General features: G+C 41.7%; 1 protein-coding gene across 1 annotated transcript in view; it reads right to left on the bottom strand.

Moving 5' to 3' along the window:
• LOC130285205 (cytochrome P450 2W1-like) overlaps nt 1–17,390 on the bottom strand; it is a 56,950-nt gene that overhangs the window by 27,691 nt on the left and 11,869 nt on the right. Inside the window, exons 2-4 of the mRNA XM_056536527.1 lie at nt 17,217–17,379; nt 10,389–10,538; nt 8,655–8,812 (exon numbers count right to left, since the gene is read on the bottom strand). Coding sequence (XP_056392502.1) covers nt 8,655–8,812; nt 10,389–10,538; nt 17,217–17,379 — 471 coding nt within the window. The remainder of the gene's footprint in view (nt 1–8,654; nt 8,813–10,388; nt 10,539–17,216; nt 17,380–17,390) is intronic.

Below are 17,390 nucleotides of genomic sequence, written 5' to 3'. Positions count from 1 at the left end.
ATCTCCCATAAGTGACTCCACCCCTCACATTATATATACAGTATATCCCATAAGTGACTCCACCCCTCACATTATATATACAGTATATCCCATAAGTGAGTCCACCCCTCACATTATATATACAGCATCTCCCATAAGTGAGTCCGCCCCTCACATTATATATACAGTATCTCCCATAAGTGAGTCCACCCCTCACATTATATATACAGTATCTCCCATAAGTGAGTCCACTCCTCACATTATATACAGTATCTCCCATAAGTGAGTCCACCCCTCACATTATATATACAGTATCTCCCATAAGTGAGTCCACTCCTCACATTATATACAGTATCTCCCATAAGTGAGTCCGCCCCTCACATTATATATACAGTATCTCCCATAAGTGAGTCCACCCCTCACATTATATATACAGTATCTCCCATAAGTGAGTCCACCCCTCACATTATATATACAGTATCTCCCATAAGTGACTCCACCCCTCACATTATATACAGTATCTCTCATAAGTGAGTCCACTCCTCACATTATATACAGTATCTCCCATAAGTGAGTCCACCCCTCACATTATATATACAGTATCTCCCATAAGTGAGTCCACCCCTCACATTATATATACAGTATCTCCCATAAGTGAGTCCACTCCTCACATTATATACAGTATCTCCCATAAGTGAGTCCACCCCTCACATTATATATACAATATCTCCCATAAGTGACTCCACCCCTCACATTATATACAGTATCTCTCATAAGTGAGTCCACCCCTCACATTATATATACAGTATATCCCATAAGTGACTCCACCCCTCACATTATATATACAGTATCTCCCATAAGTGAGTCCACTCCTCACATTATATACAGTATCTCCCATAAGTGAGTCCACTCCTCACATTATATATACAGTATATCCCATAAGTGAGTCCACCCCTCACATTATATACAGTATATCCCATAAGTGAGTCCACCCCTCACATTATATATACAGTATCTCCCATAAGTGACTCCACCCCTCACATTATATATACAGTATATCCCATAAGTGACTCCACCCCTCACATTATATATACAGTATCTCCCATAAGTGTCTCCACCCCTCACATTATATGTACAGTATCTCCCATAAGTGACTCCACCCCTCACATTGTATATACAGTATCTCCCATAAGTGACTCCACCCCTCACATTATATATACAGTATATCCCATAAGTGAGTCCACCCCTCACATTATATATACAGCATCTCCCATAAGTGAGTCCGCCCCTCACATTATATATACAGTATCTCCCATAAGTGAGTCCACTCCTCACATTATATATACAGTATATCCCATAAGTGAGTCCACTCCTCACATTATATACAGTATCTCCCATAAGTGAGTCCACCCCTCACATTATATATACAGTATCTCCCATAAGTGAGTCCACTCCTCACATTATATACAGTATCTCCCATAAGTGAGTCCACCCCTCACATTATATATACAGTATCTCCCATAAGTGACTCCACCCCTCACATTATATACAGTATCTCTCATAAGTGAGTCCACTCCTCACATTATATACAGTATCTCCCATAAGTGAGTCCACTCCTCACATTATATATACAGTATCTCCCATAAGTGAGTCCACCCCTCACATTATATATACAGTATCTCCCATAAGTGAGTCCACTCCTCACATTATATACAGTATCTCCCATAAGTGAGTCCACCCCTCACATTATATATACAGTATCTCCCATAAGTGACTCCACCCCTCACATTATATACAGTATCTCTCATAAGTGAGTCCACCCCTCACATTATATATACAGTATATCCCATAAGTGACTCCACCCCTCACATTATATATACAGTATCTCCCATAAGTGAGTCCACCCCTCACATTATATACAGTATCTCCCATAAGTGAGTCCACCCCTCACATTATATACAGTATCTCCCATAAGTGAGTCCACCCCTCACATTATATACAGTATATCCCATAAGTGAGTCCACCCCTCACATTATATACAGTATATCCCATAAGTGAGTCCACCCCTCACATTATATATACAGTATCTCCCATAAGTGAGTCCACCCCTCACATTATATATACAGTATCTCCCATAAGTGACTCCACCCCTCACATTATATATACAGTATATCCCATAAGTGAGTCCACCCCTCACATTATATATACAGTATATCCCATAAGTGAGTCCACCCCTCACATTATATATACAGTATCTCCCATAAGTGAGTCCACCCCTCACATTATATATACAGTATCTCCCATAAGTGAGTCCTCCCTCACATTATATACAGTATCTCCCATAAGTGAGTCCACCCCTCACATTATATACAGTATCTCCCATAAGTGAGTCCACCCCTCACATTATATACAGTATATCCCATAAGTGAGTCCACCCCTCACATTATATATACAGTATCTCCCATAAGTGAGTCCACCCCTCACATTATATATACAGTATATCCCATAAGTGACTCCACCCCTCACATTATATACAGTATATCCCATAAGTGACTCCACCCCTCACATTATATATACAGTATATCCCATAAGTGACTCCACCCCTCACATTATATATACAGTATATCCCATAAGTGAGTCCACCCCTCACATTATATACAGTATATCCCATAAGTGAGTCCACCCCTCACATTATATACAGTATATCCCATAAGTGACTCCACCCCTCACATTATATATACAGTATATCCCATAAGTGACTCCACCCCTCACATTATATACAGTATCTCCCATAAGTGAGTCCACCCCTCACATTATATATACAGTATCTCCCATAAGTGAGTCCACCCCTCACATTATATATACAGTATCTCCATAAGTGAGTCCACCCCTCACATTATATATACAGTATCTCCCATAAGTGAGTCCACCCCTCACATTATATATACAGTATCTACCATAAGTGAGTCCACCCCTCACATTATATACAGTATTTCCCATAAGTGAGTCCACCCCTCACATTATATATACAGTATCTACCATAAGTGAGTCCACCCCTCACATTATATATACAGTATATCCCATAAGTGACTCCACCCCTCACATTATATACAGTATATCCCATAAGTGACTCCACCCCTCACATTATATACAGTATCTCCCATAAGTGAGTCCACCCCTCACATTATATATACAGTATCTCCCATAAGTGAGTCCACCCCTCACATTATATATACAGTATCTCCCATAAGTGAGTCCACCCCTCACATTATATATACAGTATCTACCATAAGTGAGTCCACCCCTCACATTATATACAGTATCTCCCATAAGTGAGTCCACCCCTCACATTATATACAGTATCTCCCATAAGTGAGTCCACCCCTCACATTATATATACAGTATCTCCCATAAGTGACTCCACCCCTCACATTATATACAGTATCTCCCATAAGTGAGTCTACCCCTCACATTATATACAGTATCTCCCATAAGTGAGTCCACCCCTCACATTATATATACAGTATCTCCCATAAGTGAGTCCACCCCTCACGTTATATATACAGTATATCCCATAAGTGAGTCCACCCCTCACATTATATATACAGTATATCCCATAAGTGACTCCACCCCTCACATTATATATACAGTATCTCTCACAAGTGAGTCCACCCCTCACATTATATATACAGTATCTCCCATAAGTGAGTCCACCCCTCACATTATATATACAGTATCTCCTCTAAGTGAGTCCACCCCTCACATTATATATAGTATATCCCATAAGTGAGTCCACCCCTCACATTATATATACAGTATCTCCCATAAGTGAGTCCACCCCTCACATTATATATACAGTATCTCCCATAAGTGAGTCCACCCCTCACATTATATACAGTATATCCCATAAGTGACTCCACCCCTCACATTATATATACAGTATCTCCCATAAGTGACTCCACCCCTCACATTATATATACAGTATCTCCCATAAGTGACTCCACCCCTCACATTATATATACAGTATCTCCCATAAGTGACTCCACCCCTCACATTATATATACAGTATCTCCCATAAGTGACTCCACCCCTCACATTATATATACAGTATCTCCCATAAGTGACTCCACCCCTCACATTATATGTACAGTATCTCCCATAAGTGACTCCACCCCTCACATTGTATATACAGTATCTCCCATAAGTGACTCCACCCCTCACATTATATATACAGTATATCCCATAAGTGAGTCCACCCCTCACATTATATATACAGCATCTCCCATAAGTGAGTCCGCCCCTCACATTATATATACAGTATCTCCCATAAGTGACTCCACCCCTCACATTATATATACAGTATATCCCATAAGTGAGTCCACTCCTCACATTATATACAGTATCTCCCATAAGTGAGTCCACCCCTCACATTATATATACAGTATCTCCCATAAGTGAGTCCACCCCTCACATTATATATACAGTATCTCCCATAAGTGAGTCCACTCCTCACATTATATACAGTATCTCCCATAAGTGAGTCCACCCCTCACATTATATATACAGTATCTCCCATAAGTGACTCCACCCCTCACATTATATACAGTATCTCTCATAAGTGAGTCCACCCCTCACATTATATATACAGTATATCCCATAAGTGACTCCACCCCTCACATTATATATACAGTATCTCCCATAAGTGAGTCCACCCCTCACATTATATACAGTATCTCCCATAAGTGAGTCCACCCCTCACATTATATATACAGTATATCCCATAAGTGAGTCCACCCCTCACATTATATATACAGTATCTCCCATAAGTGAGTCCACCCCTCACATTATATATACAGTATCTCCCATAAGTGAGTCCTCCCTCACATTATATACAGTATCTCCCATAAGTGAGTCCACCCCTCACATTATATACAGTATCTCCCATAAGTGAGTCCACCCCTCACATTATATACAGTATATCCCATAAGTGAGTCCACCCCTCACATTATATATACAGTATCTCCCATAAGTGAGTCCACCCCTCACATTATATATACAGTATCTCCCATAAGTGACTCCACCCCTCACATTATATATACAGTATATCCCATAAGTGACTCCACCCCTCACATTATATATACAGTATCTCCCATAAGTGAGTCCACCCCTCACATTATATATACAGTATATCCCATAAGTGACTCCACCCCTCACATTATATACAGTATATCCCATAAGTGACTCCACCCCTCACATTATATATACAGTATATCCCATAAGTGACTCCACCCCTCACATTATATATACAGTATCTCCCATAAGTGAGTCCACCCCTCACATTATATACAGTATATCCCATAAGTGAGTCCACCCCTCACATTATATATACAGTATCTCCCATAAGTGATTCCACCCCTCACATTATATATACAGTATCTCCCATAAGTGAGTCCACCCCTCACATTATATATACAGTATATCCCATAAGTGAGTCCACCCCTCATATTATATATACAGTATCTCCCATAAGTGAGTCCTCCCCTCACATTATATACAGTATCTCCCATAAGTGAGTCCACCCCTCACATTATATATACAGTATCTACCATAAGTGAGTCCACCCCTCACATTATATACAGTATTTCCCATAAGTGAGTCCACCTCTCACATTATATATACAGTATCTACCATAAGTGAGTCCACCCCTCACATTATATATACAGTATATCCCATAAGTGACTCCACCCCTCACATTATATACAGTATATCCCATAAGTGACTCCACCCCTCACATTATATACAGTATCTCCCATAAGTGAGTCCACCCCTCACATTATATATACAGTATCTCCCATAAGTGAGTCCACCCCTCACATTATATATACAGTATCTCCCATAAGTGAGTCCACCCCTCACATTATATACAGTATCTCCCATAAGTGAGTCCACCCCTCACATTATATACAGTATCTCCCATAAGTGAGTCCACCCCTCACATTATATATACAGTATCTCCCATAAGTGAGTCCATCCCTCACATTATATATACAGTATCTCCCATAAGTGAGTCCACCCCTCACATTATATATACAGTATCTCCCATAAGTGAGTCCATCCCTCACATTATATATACAGTATCTACCATAAGTGAGTCCACCCCTCACATTATATATACAGTATCTCCCATAAGTGACTCCACCCCTCACATTATTTATACAGTATATCCCATAAGTGAGTCCACCCCTCACATTATATATACAGTATATCCCATAAGTGAGTCCACCCCTCACATTATTTATACAGTATATCCCATAAGTGAGTCCACCCCTCACATTATATATACAGTATATCCCATAAGTGAGTCCACCCCTCACATTATATATACAGTATCTCCCATAAGTGAGTCCACCCCTCACATTATATACAGTATCTCCCATAAGTGAGTCCACCCCTCACATTATATACAGTATCTCCCATAAGTGATTCCACCCCTCACATTATATATACAGTATATCCCATAAGTGAGTCCACCCCTCACATTATATATACAGTATATCCCATAAGTGAGTCCACCCCTCACATTATATATACAGTATCTCCCATAAGTGAGTCCACCCCTCACATTATATACAGTATCTCCCATAAGTGAGTCCACCCCTCACATTATATACAGTATCTCCCATAAGTGAGTCCACCCCTCACATTATATACAGTATGTACCATAAGTGACTCCACCCCCCATAAGTGACTCAGCCCGTAGAATTACCAAACTGCATTACACTGTACTTCTAGTGAGAAAGTCCCACAGACTGTCATGCATCTTTCAGCCACAAAATGTCACTGTTGTTGTAAGTGAGAATGAAGTCACAGGATGTCGCTGTTGCTTAAAAAAAAAAAAAAAGTTCTCTGAGGAGGGAGGAGGGTGCTGGGAGTTCCCGGCAGAGGGTCTGTGTGGGTGTGCTGGACCCAGCTGTGTGTGTGCTGAGGAAAGGGCTGCTAAGTGTTCCTGAAGAGAGAGACATCTTGCATTCCAGAGACTTTGCAGCAGGATTGGGGCAGAGGACAGAGACCCCCAGACAAAGTTGGATTATTGTGTACTTGAACATGCCAGCAAGCCCCCAGAGAGAAAGGAACAGCTAAGCAAGATTACAGATCAAGAAACCAGACTGCAGTTACCTCCAAGTGACAGAACAAGATAAGCAACTTGCAAAGAAACCAATTACAGACCAGTGCATTATAGACTACTAGTTGCAGACAGCAAGTGACAGATTCAGAGATCCGATTGCAACTACCCTCACATGAGAGACTGAGACAAGCAGCTGCTCTGTGGCCTACAGTACTGTGAGTGTGCATTGGTGCTAACCTGTGGAAGGGCATAGAGCAGGTTTCTTTAGATAGAACGTTGTAGCAACGTGTCCCGGTTAGCAGGAATCAGACAGGACCATATTAGAGAAGAGTAGCCTGTATTTCTCTGTGTGCGCTGGCGGGAATGCCATCTTACGTATACGGTTCAGTAAGCTTTCCTGTAAACCCATGTGAACTGTTATTACTGTTTATCTCACTGCCCGGTAGTTATATTCTCTTGTTTAATAAAGCCGGTTTCTGCTTCAGCCTCATTGTCTGCTGTACCGTACTTGAATCCTGCACTGCGGTCTCCTACTCCTCTGACCACTACACAGTCAATGGATTAGTGATATAAATCAATGTAATACTATCGTATTGTATTCATTTATGTGATTGGAACTGTATTGCTAAAGGCTTTCATTGGCAGGCTTATCAATCCATGAGGAACAGAAGAGGTTCAGGGCAAGGTAGGGCATCGGCCTGCTCTAGCAACACATCCGCACCAAGGGCCTTGGAGCCACTACACACCAGGGATTAGCGGGATTTACTGTAATGGACATCTTTGTCTGTCATGACATCACCACCATCTTATTTGTCTGTCATTTCATCACCACCATTGCCTTTGTCTGTCCTTACTATTAGCAGCTCACATCTGCCGGTTATGGCGCAGACTTGGGGTGCCCTGAACTCTGTCGCCCACCCCATGATTTACCTGTACTTTAGGGTTTGAACTTTTTGACTAGCTTCTATTACAGAAACTTAATGTCCCGATCTGTAAAATGTTTCTTGTTCCCTTGTCTGACTTGCTTTGGCAAACCAACAACATTGGCCTGTGATCCCATTGATTCCTCCTCTATATCCCTGTCTGAGATTCTGCCATCTTCTGACATCAAAATTTCCCTTTGCTTATCATTGTAGCTCCTGAAGTTAAGGTCAGGTCATTGGATTTGCCTTTACTTTACTTTTGGCTATTTTGAGACATATCATCACAAACGTCAAATATTCCCAAATGTTTATACTGCTGAACTCTTGTCCGCTCAGGGATGTAGATGTCTCACTTTTTACTCCAGTGATTCTGCAGGCCTTAGTGTAGTTGCATGAAAATGATCATACATTGTGGGACTTTTCATAAATAGGATGCAAGTACGCTAAAAAACAGGCAACTAAAACTGACTAAACTAGGACTTTAATATTAAACTCCCCAAACTATCCCTATACAATGATTTATTTGCTCTTCCAAAAGATCCTAGGTGACACTCCAGGACCATCCCCACTCAACGTTTTTATATGGTAGCTTGTATATACTTAAAATATAACTTAAAACAACCTACCTGTAAAGAGGGAGAACCAAGCAAACTGAAAGTTTCGTAAATCAAATCCAGCAACTGTATGAAGACAGGATCCTTGTAGTCAAACCTGCTGCCAAACAACATGGCGAGGGTAATATTTGTAGGAGCACAGCTAAATTCTCTTAGTTTAAATGACTGACCTACAAGAGACAATATGTGGAGTATATTCACTTTCCTGTGATTTAAAGCATTTGAGTCTATTCATTTTTTACTGTTAGAGATGAAGAAACTTTGCGAAAGTTTGGTAATGATGGAGGTTGTAGTTTAGCAACACCTGGAGGATCTCTGATCGGAAACACACCCAGGGGAGAGCACCCTAAATATACTGGCCCATAGTCTGTGTTTTTCTTATCTTCTCGTTTCAGATATGTTAATTCAGAGGACTATTGTGGATTAAGTTGACTATGTCGATGACCTGGGTTTTCTTTTATTTAAATAAAATCGTTAATGAGGGCTTGTGGGTGAGTGTTTTTGAAATAACATTTTTGTAACTTGTGTTGTGTTTTTTTTTTAAATTTACCTTACAGGCTTAGTAGTGTAAGTCGTCTTATAGACGGAGTCCGTGAGTAAGCCGGAGCTTAGCCCCAAAATCAGCTATCACGCAAATATTACCCCCGTACCAACAGGCCCGGAGCGTCAAATATAGAGCTCCTGGGCATAAGCGGTAACAGGCTGACATTATTTCGGCTGAGGGGGGCAATAGCATTGCCCTCCCTGGTAACACCAGGCTATTGCTTCTTGGTTTGTATTTGACTGAAAATGAAAATAGGTAGATCCCCACAGTTTTTACAATGTATGTATTTATTTAAAAAAAATAAAAGTGTGGGGTACCCCCTATTTCCATTCAGCTTTTGGCTGTCTGAGAATGATGGGAGTTGTAGTTTAGAAACAGCTGGAGGCTCCCTGTTCGGTACAACACTGCCAGAAAGAGTCTGATCACATTTCAAATTTTTACCATGCCTTTTTTTTTAATTGAAAGCCATGCGAAAAACACATTATGGGAACAGACCCCATACTTACCATCCTCATTCCAGGCTTTAAGCTTCTACTTGTGTAGCTTTGCCTCTAGTGCAGCCAGAGTTGTCTGATCGCGGGGATCTCGCCACTGGGGACCCCCGCGATCTCCGGCTTGGCACCCCAGTCATTCATGCATGGAGTGAACTCCGCTCCATGTCAGATGACTGGTGACTACAGCCGTCACGCCCCCTCCATTCATGTCTATGGGAGGAGGTGTGACGGATATGTACTAGGCATCACGCCTCCTCCCATAGATATGAATGGGGGGGCCTGGTGTGACATCACGAACGCGGAAGCTCCAAGCTTCCGCATACAGGACGCCGCCTCTGTGGGCCTGAAGATCGGGGCGTCCCCAGCATCTTGATCCCCGCGATCAGACAGCTTATCTCCCATCCTTTGGATAGGGGGTAAGATGTTTTCGGCAGAGACACAGCATATAGACACAGCATAAAATAAATAAGCACAGAACCTAGGAAATTGAATGGTGGACACCAGCTATAATGTCCAATTGGCTGCCAGTAGAGAGGAGAACCCATTCTAAATTTACCTATTGGGCCCTATCATTTCTGTGTATGATATATATATATATATATATCATATAAATCAGTAAATAAAAAGGTATTACTTAATATTAATGGGTAAAATACTTCATGAATGTGGAACAAACAGTATAAATGTTGTCTTATACATGGATCTCACCAGCATAAGACTCAATCTTGTCTGTCAGAAACTGCAGTTCCTCTATGATTTTGTTTTCTATATGCTTCCTGCCCATGCCCAGGTTCCTCAGACTGCATATTGTAAAGCGTCTTGTAGTTCTCCACATTTCTCCAGATGAAAAAAATACACCTATAAGAAAGAGATAAATACCATTAGTTAGAATTGCCTTTTATACAAATATATGTGTACGTCTTATTATGAATGATTGTTTATCAGATGTGGTGACCAGGTACAGAGCATACTAATCTGCCTGCCCTTTCAGGTAACTATTGCCTCAATTGTCTTTTTTGGCCCACATCTCCAAGGAACTTATTTAATTTTGTATTTATTGTTCTATGTTTTATGCCAATGTATGTTGTTCATCTTGTATAAAGTGTAATGTGCCTTTAAGGGAAAGGTTGCAGAGTTGTCATGTGGTCACTATGGCCATTAGAGTTATAGGCCCTTAGCCCCCTGGTCTGTCTAGACAGTTCCTGGACAAGGAGGAGAGAGAAGAGTCTGTGTAGTGTGGTAGAGGGGAGAGGTCATCAGTGCAGTGTCCAAGTCACAGAAGTCAGTGAGTCCGAGGAGAAGATAAGTGTTTAGCAACTACAGCAAAACGCAAGCATCCTGCCGCCCAGGTCAAGTCTGTCAAAGTCAAAATTGTGAGGAGAAGTGCCTGAGAGCTGAAAAGGCTCATCTATAGGCCCCCAATCTGTAATAATGCGCTCCTTGGTGTCCTGCACAGTAAAAGTGGGTAGAATAGTAGGTCCCCCATTAAGTAGGTATATATAATACAACGTGTGACATTATGGACAACACCTTGTTTTGCTTTACAGCAGTGTCTCCCAACCAGTGTGCCTTCAGCTGTTGCACGACTACAACTCCCGGCATGCCTGGACATGCTTTGGCTGTCCAAGCATGCTGAGAGATGTAGTTTCCAACAGCTGGAGGTACACTGGTTGGAAAACACTGCTGTAAAGCAAAACAAGTTGTTGTCTATAATGTCATGTGTTGTTATGGTCATCACTAGCGGGCTGTAATGAAGTGGTTTCTGATAGGCTCCTTTGTAAATGGTTGTTTCAAAGTTAACCTAGCCTAGAGAGAGCTCTGTGTGCAGATCCCAGGTAGTTAGCAAGGTAGATAAGTAGGTTGCTAAATAGGTAGATTGTTAGCCAGGTAGGTAGATATGTAGGTCAGTAGCCAGGTAGCTAAGTAGATTAGTAGCCAGGTAGATAAGTAGGTAGGTAGCAATTTAGTTAATCTTGAAGAACTGCACTCCAGTATATGCAAACTTGACAAATATTGTCTCATACAAAGATCATGTGAGAGGGTTAAAACGTTGCTGCATCTGATGAATAAAGCCTAACTCATGTTCATCTAACAACAGTGCTGCTGTTTCCATTATACTAGCAATGTAGTTAGCTATGTAAGTAAGTAACCAGGTAGTTATGTAGGTAGGTAGCCAGGTAGCTAAGTAGGTAGGTAGCTATGTTGGTAGCCAGCCAGGTAGGCTGCCATATTAAGATGCATCTAAATTAATAGTTTAATTTTTAATGCTCTCCTGATGTCCAGGGGAGTATCCACATGTTGCAGTTTTACTGGGATTTTTCTACATTTGCGGCAAATATTTTACCGGGATTATGACTCTAGAGCTGCACTCACTATTTAGCTGCTGACGTCATTGTGACTTTATGTGGCTCAAGTTAGCTTGTTTGCAGAAAATGTAGCAGATTTACTATTTAGGACTGAGAAAAAGCTGGGTATTGACTCCTGGTTGCAGCTTATCTGATTTTTAAAAGGAAACTGTTAACCCCATAAGGACACAAGGCATACATGTACATCTTGCACCCACTCCCCTTCTAGGACGTGTGCTCAGGAGCTGAGCGCATGTCATAACGGATGGTCCCGGCAGCTGATCTGTGGCTAATGCCAGACATCACCGATGACAGTGATGCCCAGCATTAAGCCTTTAGAAGCCACGATCAAATTTGATTGCAGCGCTACAATGTAAAACAACTACTCCCGGGTGCTCAGCCTAGCTAATTGGGACCACCACGGTGAAACCATGGATCACCTGAGAGGACAGTGGGAGGGTCCTTACCTGCCTCCTTCCCGTCTGATCGGCGGTCCAAGGCTCCATGCTGGAGCAATGAAGTGCCAATAATATTAATCAATGCTATGCTATTGCATAGCATTGTTCAGTGTATGCAATCTTATAATTACATGTAATAGTCCCATATGAGAACTATAAAATAGTGGATAAAATGTAAAAAATAAAAAATAAAGTTAATAAAAGTTATTTAACCCCTTCCCTAATAAGGCTGAATCACCCCCTTTTCCCATTTAAAAACAAAATGATAAATTATGTAAACAAAAATAAACATATGTGGTATCGCTGCGTGTGTAAATGTCCGAGCTATAAACATATAATGTTAATTAAATTGCATAGTCAATGGCGTATACATAAAAAAACAAAGTCCAGAGTTGCATATTTTTTTCACTTTGCATACCCAAAAAATGAGCCCTCATATAGCCCCGTTTGCGGAAAAAAAATGATAGTGGTCAGAAGAGGACATTTGTAAAAATACTAATTTTCGTACAAAAAGTTATTATTTTTTTTTAAAGAAGTAAAACAAAGTAAAACCAATATCAATAGGGTATCATTTTATTCATATAGACTTACAGAATAATGGTAAGGTGTCATTTTTACTGAAAAGTGCACTGCCTAGAAGCAGAAGCCTTCAAAAGTTACAAAATTACAAAAGTTTTTTATTTTATTTTGCCACACAAAAAAAATCTTTTTTTTTGATTTGCAGTAGATTTTGTGGTAAAATGATTGATGTCATTACAAAGTAAAATTGGTGGCACAAAAATAAGCAACAAGCATCATTTAGGTCTGTAGGTGGAAAATTAAAAGCATGGTGAGGAGGGAAAAAAAAGTGAAAATAAATAGAATAAAAATAAAAACTTATCCGCGGGGGTCCGAGTGCTGGGGTTACGCTTGGACACCCCCCCCCCCCCCCGCGCGCGATCTAAAACTCATCGTGGGGATACGTTTTTATGCATGAGAGCTGGTCATAGGAACAAGGGGTTTGTTATTACTGAGATGGGGGCTATGTATTCACTATTGAACTGGGATCAGTATTTTATCATGTTTTTTTGTTGGCTTCCTAGGAAACTTCAGGTAACACACAGAAATCTTGCAGTCTTTGCAGAAAGAAGTTCGAAAAGTAAATTTGACTTTTTGAGTTTCCACATGTTGCAGTTTTGTTGCAGATTATGCAAATCGATGTATAAAAGTAAGGCATTTCCATTGCAATTTGCATAATCGCGGTAAAATAGCGTAATTTCTTGCCACGATTTCAGGAAAATTGCAGTAAAACTGCAACATGTGGGAGTCAGGAGAGCATTAAAGATCAAAAAGAGCACAGGTATGTTGTAGCCAGCTGCCCAGTGCAGGACGTAGTTGGGAGGACCTGAAAGCAAAAATAGAGAATCACTTGCAGCTCCTTCACATCCCCGCTTGCACAGTGAGTGTTGACATCGGCCACATGATTGGAGGCTTCCAGGTTTTGCCGCACACAACAAAGAACTATTAGTTCCGGGCCCTGGAGGACCAGATATGGCAGGGCCTGGACTACGGCCTGGTCTTACTGCCTGTGCCGTATCCACGCTTTGCCGGTGGGGGCTGCTTTCGCCAAAGCGTAGGTATGCCACTGTATAGGGGCAAATACCCCAAGTCTTTGTCAGTTGTTTCCAGAGTCAGCATAAAGTCAGGTTAAGCCAAGTTGAGTTGTTACAGCTGCACTATAACTACAAGTGCCAGAGTGCCCAGTGATCTAAAGTGACCATCTATGCAACTTTTACCCATTTATTGAACTAAAGTTTTCTGTGATATGGCATGGACTGTATCATCTGCCTGCAAGACCTTTTAGTAAAAGTATCTTCTGTAATCCTGCATGTGCGGTTTTCATTGCCCCAGTGTTTGGCCCAAGAAGCTGCTTATCCTTGGAGCGTGGAGGTTAACACTACCCTGGCGTCACAAACTCTTTTTAGTTTTTTTCCTAATAAGAATATTATTGTACTTTGCTCCAGTGCCTAGTTTTCTACAGACATGATGCTGCTCCCACCATGCTTCACTGTAGGGATGGTATTGGGCAGGGGATAGGCAGTGCCTTGTTTTCTCTAGACATGATGCTGCCCCCACCATGATCACTGTAGGTATGGTATTAGGCAGGTTATGGGCAGTGCCTTGTTTCCTCTAGACATGATGCTGCCCCCACCATGATCACTGCAGGGATGGTATGGGGGCAGGGGATGAGCAGTGCCTGGTTTCCTCCAGACATGATGCTGCCCCCACCATGATCACTGTAGGGATGGTATTAGGCAGGTTATGGGCAGTGCCTTGTTTCCTCTAGACATGATGCTGCCCCCACCATGATCACTGCAGGGATGGTATGGGGGCAGGGGATGAGCAGTGCCTGATTTCCTCCAGACATGATGCTGCCCCCACCATGATCACTGTAGGGATGGTATTGGGCTGGTGATGAGCAGTGCCTGGTTTCCTCCAGACATGATGCTGCCCCCACCATGATCACTGTATGGATGGTATTGGGCAGGTGATGGGCAGTGCCTGGTTTCCTCCAGACATGACGCTGCCCCCCACCATGCTTCACTGTAGGGATGGTATTGGGCAGGTGATGGGCAGTGCCTGGTTTCCTCCAGACATGATGCTGCCCCCACCATGATCACTGTAGGGATGGTATTGGGCAGGTGATGGGCAGTGTCTGGTTTCCTCCAGACATGACGCTGCCCCCCCACCATGCTTCACTGTAGGGATGGTATTGGGCAGGTGATGGGCAGTACCTGGTTTCCTCTATACATGATGCTGCCCCCACCATGATCACTGTAGGGATGGTATTGGGCAGGTGATGGGCAGTGCCTGGTTTCCTCCAGACATGATGCTGCCCCCACCATGATCACTGTAGGGATGGTATTGGGCAGGTGATGGGCAGTGCCTGGTTTCCTCCAGACATGATGCTTACCCCCGCCATGCTTCACTAACTCCAGGTGGCTTCCATGTGTCTTTTATTGAAGAAAGGCTTTTTTCTGGTCACTTAGCCTTTGAGCTCAGATTGGTATATTTTTTCCTTTTAAATAAATCTGCAAAAACTTTTAAAATTCAGTTTTCACTTTGTCATTTTGGGGCATTAAGTGCAGATTTATGTGGGAAAAACTTCATTTTGGCACAAGTTCTTAAATGGGTTACCCAGGAATGGAAAAACAGAGCAAAAACAGCGCCACTCCTGTCCTCAGGTTTTGTGCAGTATTACAACTTGGTTCAATTCATTTTAATGGAATTGAGTTGCAATAGCACATACATCCTGCGGACAGGTGTGGTGCTGTTTTCTGAAGAAATCAGCTCTGTTTTTCTAATCCTGCATAATCCCTTAAACAGAACAAAATGTGCAAAAAGTAAAAGGGTATGAATATTTTCCGAATGCATTGTATATATAGTCATTCCTACTATCAGGACAATTATTGTTCATAGAGAATATGTGAAGGTAAAGGCCACGTTCAGACATGTAACAAAACCATGGTTTCTTAATGATGTCTATTTTTATACATATTACCCTTCACTGTCATCCAGGAGGTAGCAATTTGGTTAAATAAAAGTATGCCATCTGATGCTATAACTTAACTGTCATGACTTTTGAGCCTTATAACCTAACGCTAGTATGCTAAAGGGGTTTAGGATTGTAATGCAGCTTCACCTATCCCTTTTTTATAGCAGTTTTTATTATCCTATAAAAAAGTTTTATTCGCAGTCATTAACAGTTGGGGCCATGGGTTCGCAATGCCCCGGGGCTGCCACGCCTATCTCCTCTAGGTAAGCGATGGGACTGCTGTGTGAATGACAGGTCCTCAGCACATACTCCCACCATCGTTCCTACGTGCCCACAGCAAGAGCTTTTTTGTAGGATCATCAAAGCTGCTATAAATAAGGCAAAGGTAACAGAGCAGAGCACCAAAAAGTCCTCTCCAGATTCTGGGTATAGTGCAGCAGATCAGGCTGGGAAATATACCATATTCTATAGAGTAATTATTCAATTATGTAATTGACAACTGCAATAATAAAAAAAAAATACAAATGTTTCTATCAGCACTACTTTATCTTATAATAATAATAATAATAAATAATTATTTGTACCTTATAGTAACATAAATATTAGCATGAAGGTCCAGGTCTAAGTGAAAAATATTGGGTTTGACAGATGTTAGATTTGTAAGCCTAAAGGGGTGCTCCACTGCTAGACTTCTTATCCCCTATCCAAAGGATAGGGGATAAGATGTCTGATCACAGGGGTCTCCTGCAGAACCTGGCAGCCTGGCAACATGCGGCAGTAGTCGTGATATCACAGCCATGCCCCTCATGATGTCACGGCCCCTCCGTGCATGTCTATGGGAGAGGGCGTATTGGCAGACACGCCCCCACCCATGGACATGAATGGAGGGGGCGTTGCCGTGACATCACTGGGACGAGGCCATGACTTCATGATCACGTCTTCCGGCTCCGAGTGTTCTGAACAAAATGTTCAGAATGCTGGAGCACCGGAGTACCCCTTTAAAGCCCAATTGGATATTGCAATACAAAACACAGGCTATAGATAAAAGTGATGCTGTTTCTGGAAAGAAACTAAGTAAAAAATAACACTAAAAAAAACAAAAAAACTTTTTTATTTTATCATAACACGGGCTGTGGATCAGTTTACTTGCACTGTATCTTTGAAGTACTACAACAAAGAATAAAAAAGGATTCCGTACCATTTCCCCCTTGGATATCATGAAATATAGGGAAAAAAGCTCTGTCTGAGAATGTGTCCGCTTCCTCCACAAGGGCTTCCTTTATGGTCTCCAGTCCGGTGAGCACTACGGCCTTATTCATACCCAAGTGAATGGTGAATATGGGGCCATATTTTTCTGAAAGCTGAAACAGAA

The sequence above is a fragment of the Hyla sarda genome, chromosome 8 (genome assembly GCF_029499605.1).
Source record: "Hyla sarda isolate aHylSar1 chromosome 8, aHylSar1.hap1, whole genome shotgun sequence".
Taxonomy (NCBI): domain Eukaryota; kingdom Metazoa; phylum Chordata; class Amphibia; order Anura; family Hylidae; genus Hyla; species Hyla sarda.
Note: the sequence above shows the minus strand (reverse complement) of the source record. Positions and strands in the feature narration are given on the sequence as shown.